General features: G+C 37.2%; 1 protein-coding gene across 1 annotated transcript in view; it reads right to left on the minus strand.

The window, feature by feature from the left end:
- CPEB2 (cytoplasmic polyadenylation element binding protein 2) overlaps positions 1-15,418 on the minus strand; it is a 53,430-nt gene that overhangs the window by 36,371 nt on the left and 1,641 nt on the right. The window contains exons 3-5 of the mRNA XM_042053374.1: positions 14,874-15,032; positions 12,661-12,939; positions 2,369-2,459 (exon numbers count right to left, since the gene is read on the minus strand). Coding sequence (XP_041909308.1) covers positions 2,369-2,459; positions 12,661-12,939; positions 14,874-15,032 — 529 coding nt within the window. The remainder of the gene's footprint in view (positions 1-2,368; positions 2,460-12,660; positions 12,940-14,873; positions 15,033-15,418) is intronic.

The raw sequence follows: 15,418 nt of genomic DNA on the forward strand, positions 1-15,418 counted from the left end.
ATAAGAGCAACAAATAATAATAATATTAATAACAACAATAATATTCTTAATCCTCTGTACTCTGCAAGCAAATATGATGGAGTTTTAAGTAAATGTTAGATTTTCTCTGGTGAAAAGTCACAAAGACTGATATAACCAAGTTAGAGTTTCATGGCTGGCAGGGAGAAGAAAAAAAAGAAGTTAAAGTTGCTCAGAAATTACAGAAATGCCAATTAATGGTGAAAAAAAATCAGAAGAGAGTAGAGAAGAACTAAAAGGCTGTTACAGCACGAGGTCACTTCCTCCAATTTCCGGTCCATAAGGAACATTTCTCATGCCTTACTGTTAATAACGTAGCTGTTTCAGCTGAAATCACACCCACAGAGAAAAAGTATCTTATCCAATCAACTTAAATAGCAGCACACAATTACTCTATTTAAATTCAGCTGGCATGTGCATTGTTCACTGGCACTCGAACAGAAAAATGGGTTTTCTTTGAGTTCATCACTATCTATGGCTTCCATCTGTTTTAGTTCAAACATAAAACTTAGCAGAATTTTCACTGCAAGAACATGATGGTGAAACTGTTAAAAAAAAAAAATCTCTTAACTGTAGACTGACACCATATTCTCATGTCCCTTGAAAGCACAGATGGAAACAGTTACTAAGTTTTTCAAGGTATCTACGTATGAACCAAATTAACTTTCAAATCTTAAAGCTTTGTCTTGTCTTACTTTCCTTGGAAAATTATTATTGGAAATACACAATTTTCATCTATTGTAACATAATGAAGTACGAAGAGATGAATAAAAATAAAAATTGGTATTTTCTGTGCTCACTGTGCCTCCGAAATCTCTTCTGAATTACAGAGCCAAAATTAAAACAGTGAGATGGCAGGGGGAATCGAGCAACCACTTCCACTTGTCATGTCAGTGTGCATAGAAAGAAGAAACAGACTGGTTTTCATTTTCAGGAATGTGAGAGGTGTCAATGGCAAATATTGCAATAGAAGATCTGCATTCTCTACCTTTATGCCTAAGAGCAGCTTTCAGACAAGGCAAGATGTATTAGTCACCACCTGAGTGTGGCAAATAGAAGCAAGAATGCTGTGTAAGAGGAATGATACACCTGGTCACACTGTCTTTGATGAGATATGCATGCTTTTAGCACACAGCAGTTACCACTGGGCTAGTTGTTTACAGGTTTCAAACCTTTTGTGTTAATTATGTTTTGCAAACATGTAGAATAGATGGAAACTGAATTTAATAATGGACTTATATGATAAAATTGCTGAAGTGGAATTAATTCTCTCTAAGCAGTAAGAAAGAAGAGATCAGACTGAAAAACACCTATGAAAGTTTAATTTCAGCTTCTACTTACTTTAAAGTCAAAGAAAATTAACTGTTTAAGTAAATGCTATATACTTACAGATGCTCTGTAGTGATTTGCAGCTCGGGAAAACACTCCAAACTTTTGGCTATTTTAAATCTTAAAATACTATTAAATGCTATCTGAATGCTGCAGGTCTTCCAATTGATTACACAGATCTTAAAGAGAATCATGAGCAGACTAGCAAGGTGTCCTTCAAATTAGGAGAACAACAGGCCCTTCTGTGCTAATGTAATATATAATAAGTACAGGAGCCTCTAGAAATGGAGAATGGAAGGGAGTAAATAATGCTGAAAAAAACCCTGTTTTGTTTTTTTGTTGTTGTCTCTGCTTCAATGCAGAGATTTAATTTCTACAAAGCAAGTCTGAAGACTTGGATAATTTTAAAATTAGACTGTGTTAGTCTAATTAGAACACCACAAATGAACTAACATTTGACCAGTCCAAGTAAAATGGTTTGAGTTCCCTGCCCCGATATTCAATAGTAAATGTTACCTGAGAAAGTATGGAAAAACAGAATTGACAAGAGTTAATGCACAATGAACAAAGGAGTTAGAATGGAAGCCCACATACGCTAGCTATATGCTTAACTGCCATGGCCAAATGATTTAATAGAGCCCAGAACAGTAAGAGGAACCAGCATTCTAAAGCCAACTGTATTTCTGGACTTCTTCAGATTGGCTGCATTAGTATCCTCCAGTAGATTTGAAAAAATATTTAAAAGGACAAAAGCTGATTTTATCAATGGACTTTAGTTTTCTTTTCAGCTTCAACGGCAGAGAAAGGGAAAATTAACTGGCAACACTAGGGATGGTTTGTTCTACGTAACTGTGAAACAACGTTTTCAGTAAAAGACAGCTTAAGATAGACTTTTCATTCCAGTGAGAAAATAGTTCATTTGCCATTTTAATATGAACCTAGAATCTAAATTAACAATCAGTATTAATTCAAATATGCAGAATGGATGACCCTTTTTTCTTTATTTAGCATAATAACATACCTTTAAGTGGATCATGCTCTGCTCTCATAATGTCAATAAGGGAGTTTTCCAAAGAGTGCATATTCAGACTGTCATACATTCTATTTCGATCCTAAAAAAAAACAAAAGCCTTAGCATTGGAATACAAATTCTGTAATTTTTAACAAAAAACTTGAAAAGCAAACACAGATTCCTTCTAAAAGCTGCCCACTCAGACACTCTGGAAATGGACAATGATACAAAGTAAAATCTGATTTTCTTAACAGTAATTTTAACAGCATCCAAATATAAAACTAGAGAGGCAGTGTGAACAAATGCTGTGTTTGCATTTGACAGCCTGTGAGTGCCTGTTTCCTTCAGAACTGCTTGAATCAGTTCTAGTGATCCACAGCAGAGTTATGCATTAGGCTGATTAATGAAGGAGACTAATGTCTGTAAGAGTTCAATTTCATTTCACACACAAGTAAAATAGTGAGGAAGGTGGGGAAGTACAGGACAAGAAGGGCAGTCATGTCACATAGAAGAGAGCACTTTCTTGGTGTTTGGCCAAGAGGCCAGCATGAGCCACCAGCCTCTGCCAAGGCTGTGCTTGCTGGCTTCAGAGCCTGTGCGTACAAAGACTTGAGTTACAAATGGTCAGCACTTAATGGTTAAAGGGTGGAAAACTGAAGCTAAACTATGAACAGGAAACGTCACAAATCATACTAACAGATTATCAGCCTTATAGAGGACAATTTCTTTCACACATGAATATTAAGAAATTACCATACTGTCTTTAAATATGTTTTCACTGACAGTAATAAAAGTTATTGCAATGAACTATAAATGTTTTCCCTGATTTTGTTTTACCTAAAACATTTTCTCCCATGTTTTCCAATACACCCAAGTTACACACGCAGAAACAAGGTAACTTCTAAATTCTTTGGTCTTTCTGGGATACCCTTCAGAAACTGAAAATAGTTTGTGTAAAACTATAATCTCTTCTACTTTCAAGGCTTCTGGCTAGACTGTACTGCACTTAAATCCTATAATCGTGCCTTAATTTTACTGTTGTCTTCTGTCTGCACTATAGTAATTCAGCAGAGTAGGATGAAATACATCATATACATCCCAGGACTGGTGAAATTCCCTAAAGATGCAGCCATCCACTTAGTATGTATACCATGGGGGCAAAAGGTGTATGATCCACGCTTACTGTGACTTTCTGTGATGGTTTAGCAGAACCATAGATTCATTTCAAACTACGTCCCTCAGCAAGCAGGTATTCCTCACACTGGAGGAGTAAAAAAGCAAACTTGGGAACAGAATTTTTCTATGAATCACACACTATGACTTATGATCAGCTTTGCCATGATGAAACTAGGGTTTTACATTCATCTCTCAGAAAGTTTAGTCAATGTTGGGATGAAGAAGCAGAAGCCTTTTTTCCCCACCTCCTTCTACCTCGAACAATTATTAAGAGTAATGGGTTCCTGTTGGGTAAGCAATCTGTTAGAAAATAAAGGATCTAATCAAATTAGTATTTCTGGAAGCCCTTGACAATTTTAATGATACATTAAAAAAAGTAGGTTTCTCTTGTCTCCTGCTGTATCCCAGACCAAATGCCACTGACACGTCATTAGGCAGTCTTCAGCCTGGTTTCAGTGTGCCAGCAAGTCCCCAGCACTATTTTAGCTCACAGCAACCTTTATTTTGGGACTGGCTGGCTTTCATTTAGCTCTTTAGTTACCCTGAGAACCACCAAAACTAAACTAAAGCAACTAATCTGCCTCCATGCCCTTAGAGGTTTGTTTCTCAATAGCACAATGAAAAGAACTAGCTTACCACAGCAAACCTGCTGTCTATAGAAGGTGTGAGCACTGACCAAGCTGGATCTGTTCCCTACTGTCCCCTAGCATTCAGAAGGTATCTCATCAGGATTTTTAATGAAGTCTTAAAGTCATTTTAAGGCACTAGTTGGTAGGTAGTAAGTGCTCTTGCAAAAACCAGTGCTGAGTAAAGACAAAACATGCTTTGCTATCTCTGTAATTGACAGGAGAAAAGAACTAGTATTGGTAAAAACCAGACTGAACAGTATATGGTGTTTTATCTTTGTTACAGGTTCATTACATATTTTCTTATTTATTTTTTTTATCACTATTACATAAATATGTGTTGAGGTAACACATGACTGTCCGGGAAATGGTCATTATTACAGACTTAATGACACTCCGTGGAGCAGGAGCCTGTAAGAAAAGGGTCAACCACGGTTCATTCCTAAAACTGACTACTTGGTCCTAAATCTTACAGAGAAATGGAAAAGGAAAACATGTAATGTGTTCGCAATTTATTTGTAAACTGCTCCACTGGGTGACATGGTGCAATGATTCTAACTTCACCCTTGCATCATTGTATTTTGAAAGTTCTGTGTATCTAATGTGAAAGGTCTTGCTCTGCTAGAAGGAGAAGAAATAATAAGCTTTTCCCATCCTTTTTACACCTTAGAAATTTTGTGGTTTGTTTCCCTGGCTTGTGTTACTTAACTCTGGGCAGTGGAAACATAAAATGGGGCAGGCACAGCACAATATAAAAATGTTGTGAATACACTTAAGTACAGCAGGATTTAAATATGGGAATTGCATTCTGCTATCCCACTACCCACACATCATGCTACCCACTCGTGAGTTTGGGTAGTATCTTGGTAATCACTGCTTCAAAATTTCAATCTCTATTGCAAATGACACTGATGAATTGCATGCTATGAAGCAACATTATCTGAATGTAACTATCTCTAAAGGTAGGTCATTCTTTGGGTACAAGGTTCATTTTAAATCTTCGTGCCTCTTGACTTTATAATGCTACAACACTGTTTTGAGCTTCCCAAATATGTACACTATATCTTTGAAGAGAACAGTTATCATCTATGCAAATAGGAAGCTTTAATTTCAAAGCAGAACTTAAAAGTATTTCAGTAATGTAAGTCACACACCAGCAAGTATTTTCTAGAAAGGTCTGCTGAAAGGGTACAATTCTACAACAGCATGCACAACTAAATCAGAAAACTTCCATTATGGTTTTGGTCAATTTTTGGGACAAGCATGAAAAGCAGTACCACTGAACACGATTGTTCCAGATCTCCATGCATGTGGAAACAGTCCCAAGAATTAGGATTACCTTTGGCTTCATTATTTCAACGCAACTGATAAACAGTTATCTTCTAAAACAACCTGGACCTACTTTTAAAACAACATAGAAGTAGTCCCAAAAATTAGAACTACTTCCATGTTGTCTTAAAGATAGTTCCAGATTGTTTTTGAAGGTAAATGCTTATCAACCACATTGAAAAAATGAAACTAAAGATAATCAGTAGGGCAAAAGGCCCTGATACCTAAGCATGTATATTAATAAATGTGCTCTATCATCCTAACTCCCAATCCTAAGCATGTATATTAATACATGTGTTCTATCATTCTAACTCCCAAACCTAAGGATGTATATTAATACATGTGTTCTATCATCCTGACTCCCAAAGCACCTTTTGTCAAGGTTGAATTCCTGTAAAGCATTTTTCATTTCCTTCAGCTCTGTGGCTCATCAGTCCTGTGCTAAGAACCAAGTGAACTTTTGCTGTGTCAGTAGGTCTGTATCTCTGTGGAATGTCACAACAAAATGCTAGCTCTTTTCCCTCAGAGCTGATAGTTACCTTCTCCCAAGCACTACAAATTCTCAGACTAGTTTTTTACTTTTAGCTGTCTAAACACTTGCATCCTGCTTGACCTACCTTTCCCAAATGAGAATCATAACTGCATTTGTACAGCAGATTGGTACAACTGCCTGAGCGATATGGTTAAGTAAAAAATTGTCTGTGTAAGAAAGTTTACAGAAAAGTGGTAGTTATTTTAGGAATAGGAGAAGCACAAAGTACCCTTCCCACAGAACACAAGTGCTAGAACGGGCTTTTGACAGTGTCATGCAGAATACACCTGAAGAGCGTGCATTTGAGAAGTAGTCCCCAAGCCATGCATCTAAATATGCACAAATGGGAGGAGGGCAGCTTTCCCTGAAGAGCAAGTTTCCATACTAAACTGATGAACAACAGTTTTTCTAGGCATATTCTATTTAGGACTTCTAAATATACCCGTGCAATTTATGCAAAGATTATCCTGTTCGAGCATTTGCAGAAACTGCACTCACACTTCTAAGTTCATATATTGTCACTTATGCATAAAGCAAATACAAGGACCAAAGCTACTGAGTGGTGAATAGTTTTGTTAATTTTTAACCACAAACATTAGTTCATAGTTAAGAAGTCTGACACCTTTGAATTTTGAACACATGCTTTAAACTACTGATTTGGAGGACTATTTGAAGTAAAAAATTAGAATGCTAACATAGGTACTAAAATCTGTAAATGGTAGTATCTTTAAGGTATGATCTTGACACGTCTCTTCATATTCTAAAGAAATGTAGCACCATGAGATGGGAACTGAAGACAGAAGTCATAAAGCTTATAGTCATTTCAAGTATGGTCTGTCTTGGCTGCAAAAAAGAACTCTAACTTTGACCTTGATGAACTAACTGAGTTTGTTAAAAGCTAAATTAAAGAAACCTTTTTAAAATTGCTTCCCAAACTAAAATGTTAACAAGCTCCACTGTTTTCACCAAGTTCCATCATTTTCACCTTAAACGTGACCTGAATCGAAATGTGCTTTAAGACTTTCTAGAAAGTGACAGCTGATTTAGTAATAAAGTATCCACACTTTAAAAAGTACCTGAATATAGTATTCAGTGTTAATGTTAGAAGTAATAATCTAACAATTCCTACATACATATTCTAAAATATCTCTAACATCTAAACTTCAATATTCTCATTTTAGTGAGGATATACTATAACCATAAGCCCCTTTTTGAAACCATAACCACTGTAAATGAGAAACTTAATATGAAAACCTATTGAAACTACAATTTTAGCTCTATAAAAAAGCAAGGAGGAAGGCTTAAAGTAGACACCCAAAATTGCTTGGTTACTCTTCACAGTGTCATTAGTGGTAAAGACGAACTAAAGATGTCTGGTAGACATCTGTGAACGGTCATCCTGACAACAAAGTGTTTAAAGCTAAAATGACACAACCAGCTACGTAAGCTAACTAAATTGAGCCTAAAATGCACCACGAACGAGTCCTTTGGCAAAGACACACCTACTTCCCAGCTACATAAGCATTTTAAAATACTGAAGTGCTTCAGCTCAAGAATATGTATTCATAACCTGGAAACAACCAGACACCAGACTATGGAGATTGATTAAAGTCTTGGCAATCTTGACTTTCAAGGCAAATCTAGAAAATTTGTATTTAATAGTTTCAATGAAATAACTAAAGGGACATTAGTCATCTGAAAGGGAGGATGTTACTCAAGTTTTGGGTTTCTCACAGCCCTGCCCCAAATCTAGAAATATCTATTCAGCCTTGAGTACTTAAATGCAAATACATCAGCACATATAGCAAATGTACTTTTGGATGGATCCTAGGTGAGAACATACTCATTTTAACGCAGAGAACAAGGTGAGATAAGATACTCAGCATACACATCACTGCTATACTATCATGGTTGTTAAATATTTTGTTGAATTTTACTAATTCTGATTTTGTATTGCATTAATAGAATGAGCTGTATAACTGAAGCAAATTTAAATAATGGGAGGAAAGTCTAAGTTCATATGAAATCATAAAAACATTTGTATGGTAAGCACCACAAACTTCTCACTAACTGAGTCCTTTGAATGTGTAATCTGTGCAGCTCCTAATACTATTTATTCAAAGGTTGTGAACCTGAAGTTAAAAGCATGGTCATAGACCGCCTTCCCCAATTAGAGATATCCCCAGTATGGTCCTCAAACACAAGTATCTGGTTGTGTGTGTCATTTTAATCAGTCCCAGGCAATCAATCCACTGCATTAAAAACCCTGAACTGGTCTGTTCCAGCATAGCCTCATTAAAAAATAAACTGGTAAAGCCTGCCTTATAGATCAGTGTTTGGACAATTATACTGCTGTGAAGAGTAAGAAAACTTTGCAGCTAGATAATCTCAATGCCTTAAAGTTTAACATCAGCTGCCAAATATTCAGCACTTCTGAAAAAATGGGCCACACATTTAGGAGTCTAAACATGGCATTAAGAATCCAACTTTAGCAACTTGCACTTCACCTAATATTCACTGGTATGTGTATCATCTAGATCAGCCATTGAAAATGTGAAGTGGTATTAAATTGTACTAAAACTGTCATATCAAAAATTTGAAATTCTCCAAATTGAAGTGATTCTAAGGCAGAAGAACAGGACAGCAGCTTAAATTAAGTACCTAAAACTAACACCTGTTGTGACATACAATTTTAAACCACATTTTGTTTTTTATGTGATTGGCTTTCTTCAAAAACTTGAGCACATTTCAAAAAGAAAAATCTGCATTTGTACAAGATGCGACCTTACCATACCAATCCCCAGCTGGAGAGCTATGTTTAAACACAGAATAACAACACTCAGCTTTTAGGACCATGAACATTACACACTGTTTGTCTGAACAAACAGGAAGGACAAATCAAGGTGAAAACCACCTAGACACGCAGTGTATTTCCTTAATTCAAAAGGGACACAGAAATTAAATTCCTGTTCATAGAATGCAGTGTTTTTCATAGAATGAAAATAGTTGAACACTGATGTCTAGTATTGAACATTTTTAACGTGTTTTAGTAAGATTATTTGCAGGATGGTAAGAAAAACTAAGCTTGCAAACAAAACAGGATACTGCAGTTCTTAAAAAAAAATAAAAATTTAGAAATAGTTAATTATTTTCATTGTACAAGAAATATAAATCAAAAAAATGGATATACAAAACACTGATCTCTGTCCTTGTGGCTTTTTACAGAAATGCCTGGAGCATGTTTTTTTGGGGAAAAACACTTGTATCAAAAGGTTTAGAAATATATTTTCAGCTTTGTACCCTATAATTGGGGTTTTTTTGTACTTTAGGTAAGGGAATAAAAGAGAATATTCATATTTTCTGACTTTTTGAAATGCAATGTAAGTGCCTAAAGTACAATCCCAAGGGCTGTGTAAGGTCAGTGGTGCCAGGTACGTTCTTCTAGAGAATTAGATTATCTAAATAAGGAACCTAGATTCTCTCTAAGGAGAGAGAAATAGGCCCCTCAATTAAATGCTTAAGTTGTACGGTGTCAATACTTGACAAGATTTCTAACTGTTCCTTTAATGTTTCAAGTACAAGGCAACAACCCTTCCCTATATGAAGTACCTATAATGGTGGAAGCAGTATGACTGAACTCAGAAAAAATTATGTCTACAAGGTTTTATGTCTATGAAAGAACTTTATTTGATGCAGTTAGTATCATCTCAAAATCATGAGAAAGGCAAAACAGCTTCTCACAGTGAGCCACGTAAGAAAAACTTGGCTATAGGCTTTATTTGCTCACATTTAAATCAGTGTTGCCATGATGTTTAATTATTTTTACTTGAAACCAAAACAAACCGCTGAACTTTTTAAAAATCCTAAGGGATGACTTTCATAACTTTCGTAAGCAAAAGCGGCTTTGCTGCAACTAATGTGGCCATTGTGAATTCAACTTCACATGGGATATGTTTCAGTTTTAACGAGGAAGTACAGAAAATCTGCTTTCATCCCTACAAGCAATACTCATAATAGTTTACTCAGTTATCAGTAAAGGACACTCATTGTCACTGGTATATTAATTTAATGTTATGCAGTTTTTAATCAGAATTGATGTCACTTCTATTCCGGGGACCACACATCAATGCCAATATCAAATAATAAAAAAGTTTGATGGAACGGCAAAGCTTCAAGCTTGGATACAATTCCTCTGTGGTTTATCTTGTTTGTATGAGGTACATGTTTTTCAGAAAATGGATCAGCAGATGACATGCTGAACGCTATCTGGACTTTGCAAAAATATTTAGCATTTTAAAAAAATGGTAGCTGAACATTAAAGATATACACAAAGTTAGTCTCTGAGAGCACTAGCTTTTCTAAGCTGTTTTTAATTGCTAAGTCTGAGCTAGCTGAAGTTTGGAAGAGAGGTGCTTTGTCCCCTCCCCTACAAAATTTTAACTGCAGTTAGGCCAAAGAAACAAATATTCTGCAAAACTGTAAATGATGCAGTATGTATCCAACATGCATGCTAAAATGTGTTTGCTTTGTGGAAGCTTGGAAGAGATAGGTAACTTCTACACACACATAAATACTTTTGTGCTATACTTTCCAAATGGCACAAGATTTAATTAGTATTATTTTTCAGTATTTTCTGAAATTGCTACTGTATCTTTAAGAATTCTCAATCTAAATACCACAGCCTTTTATGGAAGGAGACAAGCACAGCGCAAATCAGCAAAGATGGGTGTTTGACAGCATTGCAATTGCCAACAAGGCCTGATGAAAAGAAGCACGAGCTCCAAGCTCTGTTTAACTTTTTCATTATGACTTGAAAAATGTAACAGTCATCACAAGGAATTAATCACATAACAATAGTGTACTAACTGAAAAACAAGAACACGATTTCAGTGTAGCAAAGTAATTTATGGAAACATCTAGTGTTTCCACAATAGCAGTAGATAACACTGCAACCCTTCAAAGAGGTTTATTTTTACTGTGTTCTGCAACTAGGACTTTATACATGTCACGGAGATTTAAGCATAGACAGATCAACAGCATAAAGATATCCAAACAGGCCTATTTTATTGGTGGGTCTGGTGCTCATAGGTGTGACCAATGATTGAGAATGCCCAACTTCTCACTCTGACATTTTAAAAAATCCCCCAATCCTTACACAGAAATATTAAGGTATTATAAAGTTAAATTGCAAGGATTTCTTTTCTACCCTATTACACAGAAGTTATTTAGATGATAGCCTAAATGCACAAGACACTTGCTCACACATAAAATGAGTTAATCTGTATTAGACAACCACTGTAGAAGCTTCTGAAAGTTCAAAATATTGGTCATATGGACTCGTAAGACATACTGCATAAGCAAATACATTCACAACTTGTGCTTAGCTGCATATGAATTCCAGTGTGTGTGTCACAGTGGTTTCAGTGTATGATGGGATTAATATTTTTGTATCTGTCCCTTAGGTTAACATCTTTGGGACAGATTTCAGCATTTACTTTCTACTATTTTTGCTGCCCTGCACTGCAAAGCATTATCAATCTCTAATACGTTTTACTTAATACAACACAGTTCCTGAAGAGTACAGCTTTTTTTTCCCCCATCTTTCTAGCCACATAAAAGATTATTCTACTACGATATTTTAGCTAGCAAGGCTACTTAATGGAACCTGTTTTCACAGTATGGGCAAATGCATGTACTTGGAGCATAATTTCGGCATGTCCGAAAGTCACGTTAGCTTCAAAAACACTATAAGTATCAGAGCACACCTGGGCAGAGTCAGGACATGGCCTCCTGTGCCAAATTCACCAGAAAACTGGTAAGAAAAACCAGAATTCTAGTGGGAAATCCGGTCCCAAGGAGCACCCTCTTCCGACTACCTCAGCTACATAAGTGTTAGACTGCCATTTATGCAAATACAGCCCAAATGTGGTCACGATTATGACAAACGAAAGGCCTCTGCTAACAAGGAATGACTAAATTAATATAGGTAAGAATAGGAAAAATAACATTTTACCAAGAGGTTACTGAGGCTGCAGTTAAATGACTTAAAGTCACATAAGATGTCACTGGCAAAATTCAGGAGGTGAATCCAGATCTTTAGTTCTAAGACACATCCTTCTGTTTAACGCTTCTAAATCACAGGGCTTCCAGACAACACAAAAACAAAAGGTGCTAAAATGTGGAGGAAAATGATCTCACACACAAACATCAGCCTAAAATACCAGTAAAAGACAAACATGACAAAGACTCGAGAACCATCTACAAAAGTAAGAAAACCTATGTACAAGGACAAGCAAACAAACGAACAAAAAAACCTTGAGTTTTAAAGGAATTTGTAAGAATATAAGCATTACCACAGGCAGAAAATACTTGCTGGATTAAACATACTATGTTTTATTGCTTCACCAGCGCCTACAGTTTGCATCTTTCTTGACAATCAATATTCTTATTCAACTGTGAGGATCATATATTGCTGAATACACTGAACACATGGGGATTATTTTAAGACTAAAAATAATACAGAAACACAATTTTCAAACCAAGTATCAGGGCTGCAACCACTGTTTAATTCTCATTTAAAATGAATGAAGTAAAAATGCTATACAAGACTATGAACACACCAGGTATACCATCCTTACCTGCAAAGGAAGGAGAGTATTACTGTTGGTGTCAGTTCGGAAAACATTATCTTCAATCCACGATTTTGGTGTCAGTGATGGAGTAGAGCGAGAAAATTTAGGAGGAGCTATGACATTACCAGAAAAAGGCTTCTTCAAAGGAGAGATCTGGTTCATAGTTCCTGGAATTCCCATGTTTCCAGTTCTACGATGGTCTCTGCCATGCATTCCTCCCCAGGATATATTTCCCGTGCTCCAGCCACTGCTCTGATTGCTCCAGGGTGACTGCTTCAGAAGAGGCTAAAAAAGAAAGATTAATTTATATTATTTTGAAAATACTTGAAATGCTTTTCTACTTAAAAAAAAACAAACCCCAAAACAACCAACCACCAAGTAAGCCATGTGCAGAGATTTCTATGAACCATTCTCTCCTGATAACATGCAAATTAGTTACTGAGGCAAGGAAGAAAACACAGCTTCATTAAAAAAAAAGTCATTCCTACTCCCCCATATGCCTCCCCAGTAAACACCTTATGCAGCCAATTTTGATTATCATTTTAGTACCTCGTAGCATTTTTAAAGCTATGCAGAAGACAAATTCCAGGGTGTAAAACCATGTCACAAAAAACCCTGAGACCAGTTTTTATCATACATTACTTGATATTGTATGATGAGATCTCTGCATAAGTAACAGAAGAATTTTAAAAAGATTTTAAAATTATTAAAATAATATTCATATTTCTACTAATAATTATTGCTACTCAGTGAGTAGTATTTCACTGCAGTGAGTAGAAATTTAAAAATTTAAATGGCAGATTTAATTCCCCCTCCCAAGTATTTTAAATACTATTGTCTCAGTATTACCATATAAGAGCAAAACCAGCACTGACTACTGAAGAGAGAATCTGTTTGAATGAGCTATCTTAACATTTCCACATTAAAATGCATTGTTCTGAAGCCACTGCTCAAATACTTCTGGAGTCATGAACAGACCAATTTCTGGAGTAATGAGTCTATGGGATTCTGCAGGGTGTACTCTATAATTTTTTTTTTCCCCATCTAGGTATCGTGTATCTTACACTTACATAAAGACACTTTTACACAAGTGTATGTAAATACACTTACAGTAAGTGCACTATATTCTCTAATACGAAAATGGAAGAAAGAAGATTTTAGAAAGAAGATTTTTAAAGGATTAAGTTTTTATTCCTAAGCTACAACTTCTGCTGAAAAGTGACCTATAGTGGTTGTCATATTACCAAGAGGTGGACCCACTGAGCATGACTGACAGTGAAGAAATGTATTTAGTAGTTTCAAATCTGACTGTTCTTGGAAACGCTTTTTCTCAAACAGAAATAGAATGGGGGTGCGTGTGACGATTCTAAATTCAGTTCTGTGAAGTGAAAACACAGTACTTTTATCTCTCAGCTTAGCTGCAAGCAACCCTCAAGCTGCAATTCTAATAAAAATTTAAAGCATGTCAATATGTTATATATTAGGTAAAAGAAAACTTTCTGAAGACAGAATGATAAAATTGTAACACCCCCACCACCTTCACCCCCCAGAAAACAAACCAAAAAACCACTAAAACCATTCTTGGTCAAGCGACCAGGAAAACATCCTATTCTATATAATTATAGATAATTACGTTGTAAAACTTGGAACGCTTGCATTGGAATTTTGGGAGAGGCAGGTACTCTATTATGAAACAAACCTTACGAGATAATGCCAAATGTTAACAAGCCTCTAATATTGCTAGCTATGCTGTCATGGCACTGTTTAAAATTCCTGTACACCTCACTGCTGGAGAATTGCTTGGAATTTGCTTTAAGAAGGTTATTACAGATGTTAAGGACAACTAGCTCCTAAGCATAATGCATCGAAATCAGTTATTGAACAGGCACACAATGTGAGATTCCAGTTCTGATACAAACGAATCTCCGCCAATCAAATCTGACAGGATTTAATACTAGAATGAAAAAAAATTAAGATGAGGCCTATTTAACTTCAGCCTTTCATAACTGAGCAAATTATTGGAGCAAAATGGGCTTATTATGCAACAGCTGGTAATACTAACACCGATTTCCTTCTTACTGATTTCTTATAATATTCTGATCCAGTAAAAAACGTAAACTTCCATTTTAACAGGGGATCGTTACACCCCTCGATTAAAATCGGATTAAAATCGGCCACAGAACTACCATAACTTGAAACACTGCGCTGTTCTCTCATACCCATTCAAGCAATGTCAGACAAAACCCATGAAAAAGCAGTACGGTGTCAACTTTCGCACGACTCTCCTCTCGGCGACCCGTGCCCGTCCGACCGAGCCCGCCCGAGGGCCGCTCCGCGGCCGGGGAAGGGGCTGCCCGGGGGGGCGGCGCCGGCCGGAGCTGTCAAGCTCATTGTTCCGGGGGCACCGCGCCTGCCGCGGGCGGCTGGGGAGACAAGGGGGGCGTTTTCACGGCGAAACTCACAGATACCAACAGGGCCGTTTGAGCTCTTTTTTTAAGAGCAAACCCTCTCTTCTCGTCCCGAAAAAAATCCGGCATCCCTCGGTAGGCGACGGCGCACCGAGGAGGGCCAGAAGAGCTACCCCGGCACCTGCCACCCGGAACGGGCGGGCAAAGTGGCCGAGCGCAGGGCGGCTGCTGCCCGCAGCCCCCTCCGGCCCGACCCCTCCGGCCGCCCGGCGCCGCACCGGGCGGGGGGCGCAGGTGCCCTCCCTCCCGCCGGGCCGGCCCCGCCCTGCCGCGGCCCCGCCGGGCTGTCACCGCCG

Source organism: Corvus kubaryi, unplaced genomic scaffold (genome assembly GCF_017639235.1).
Source record: "Corvus kubaryi isolate FWS band 111438036 unplaced genomic scaffold, C.kubaryi_AGA036_p1.0 split1-131, whole genome shotgun sequence".
NCBI lineage: Eukaryota > Metazoa > Chordata > Aves > Passeriformes > Corvidae > Corvus > Corvus kubaryi.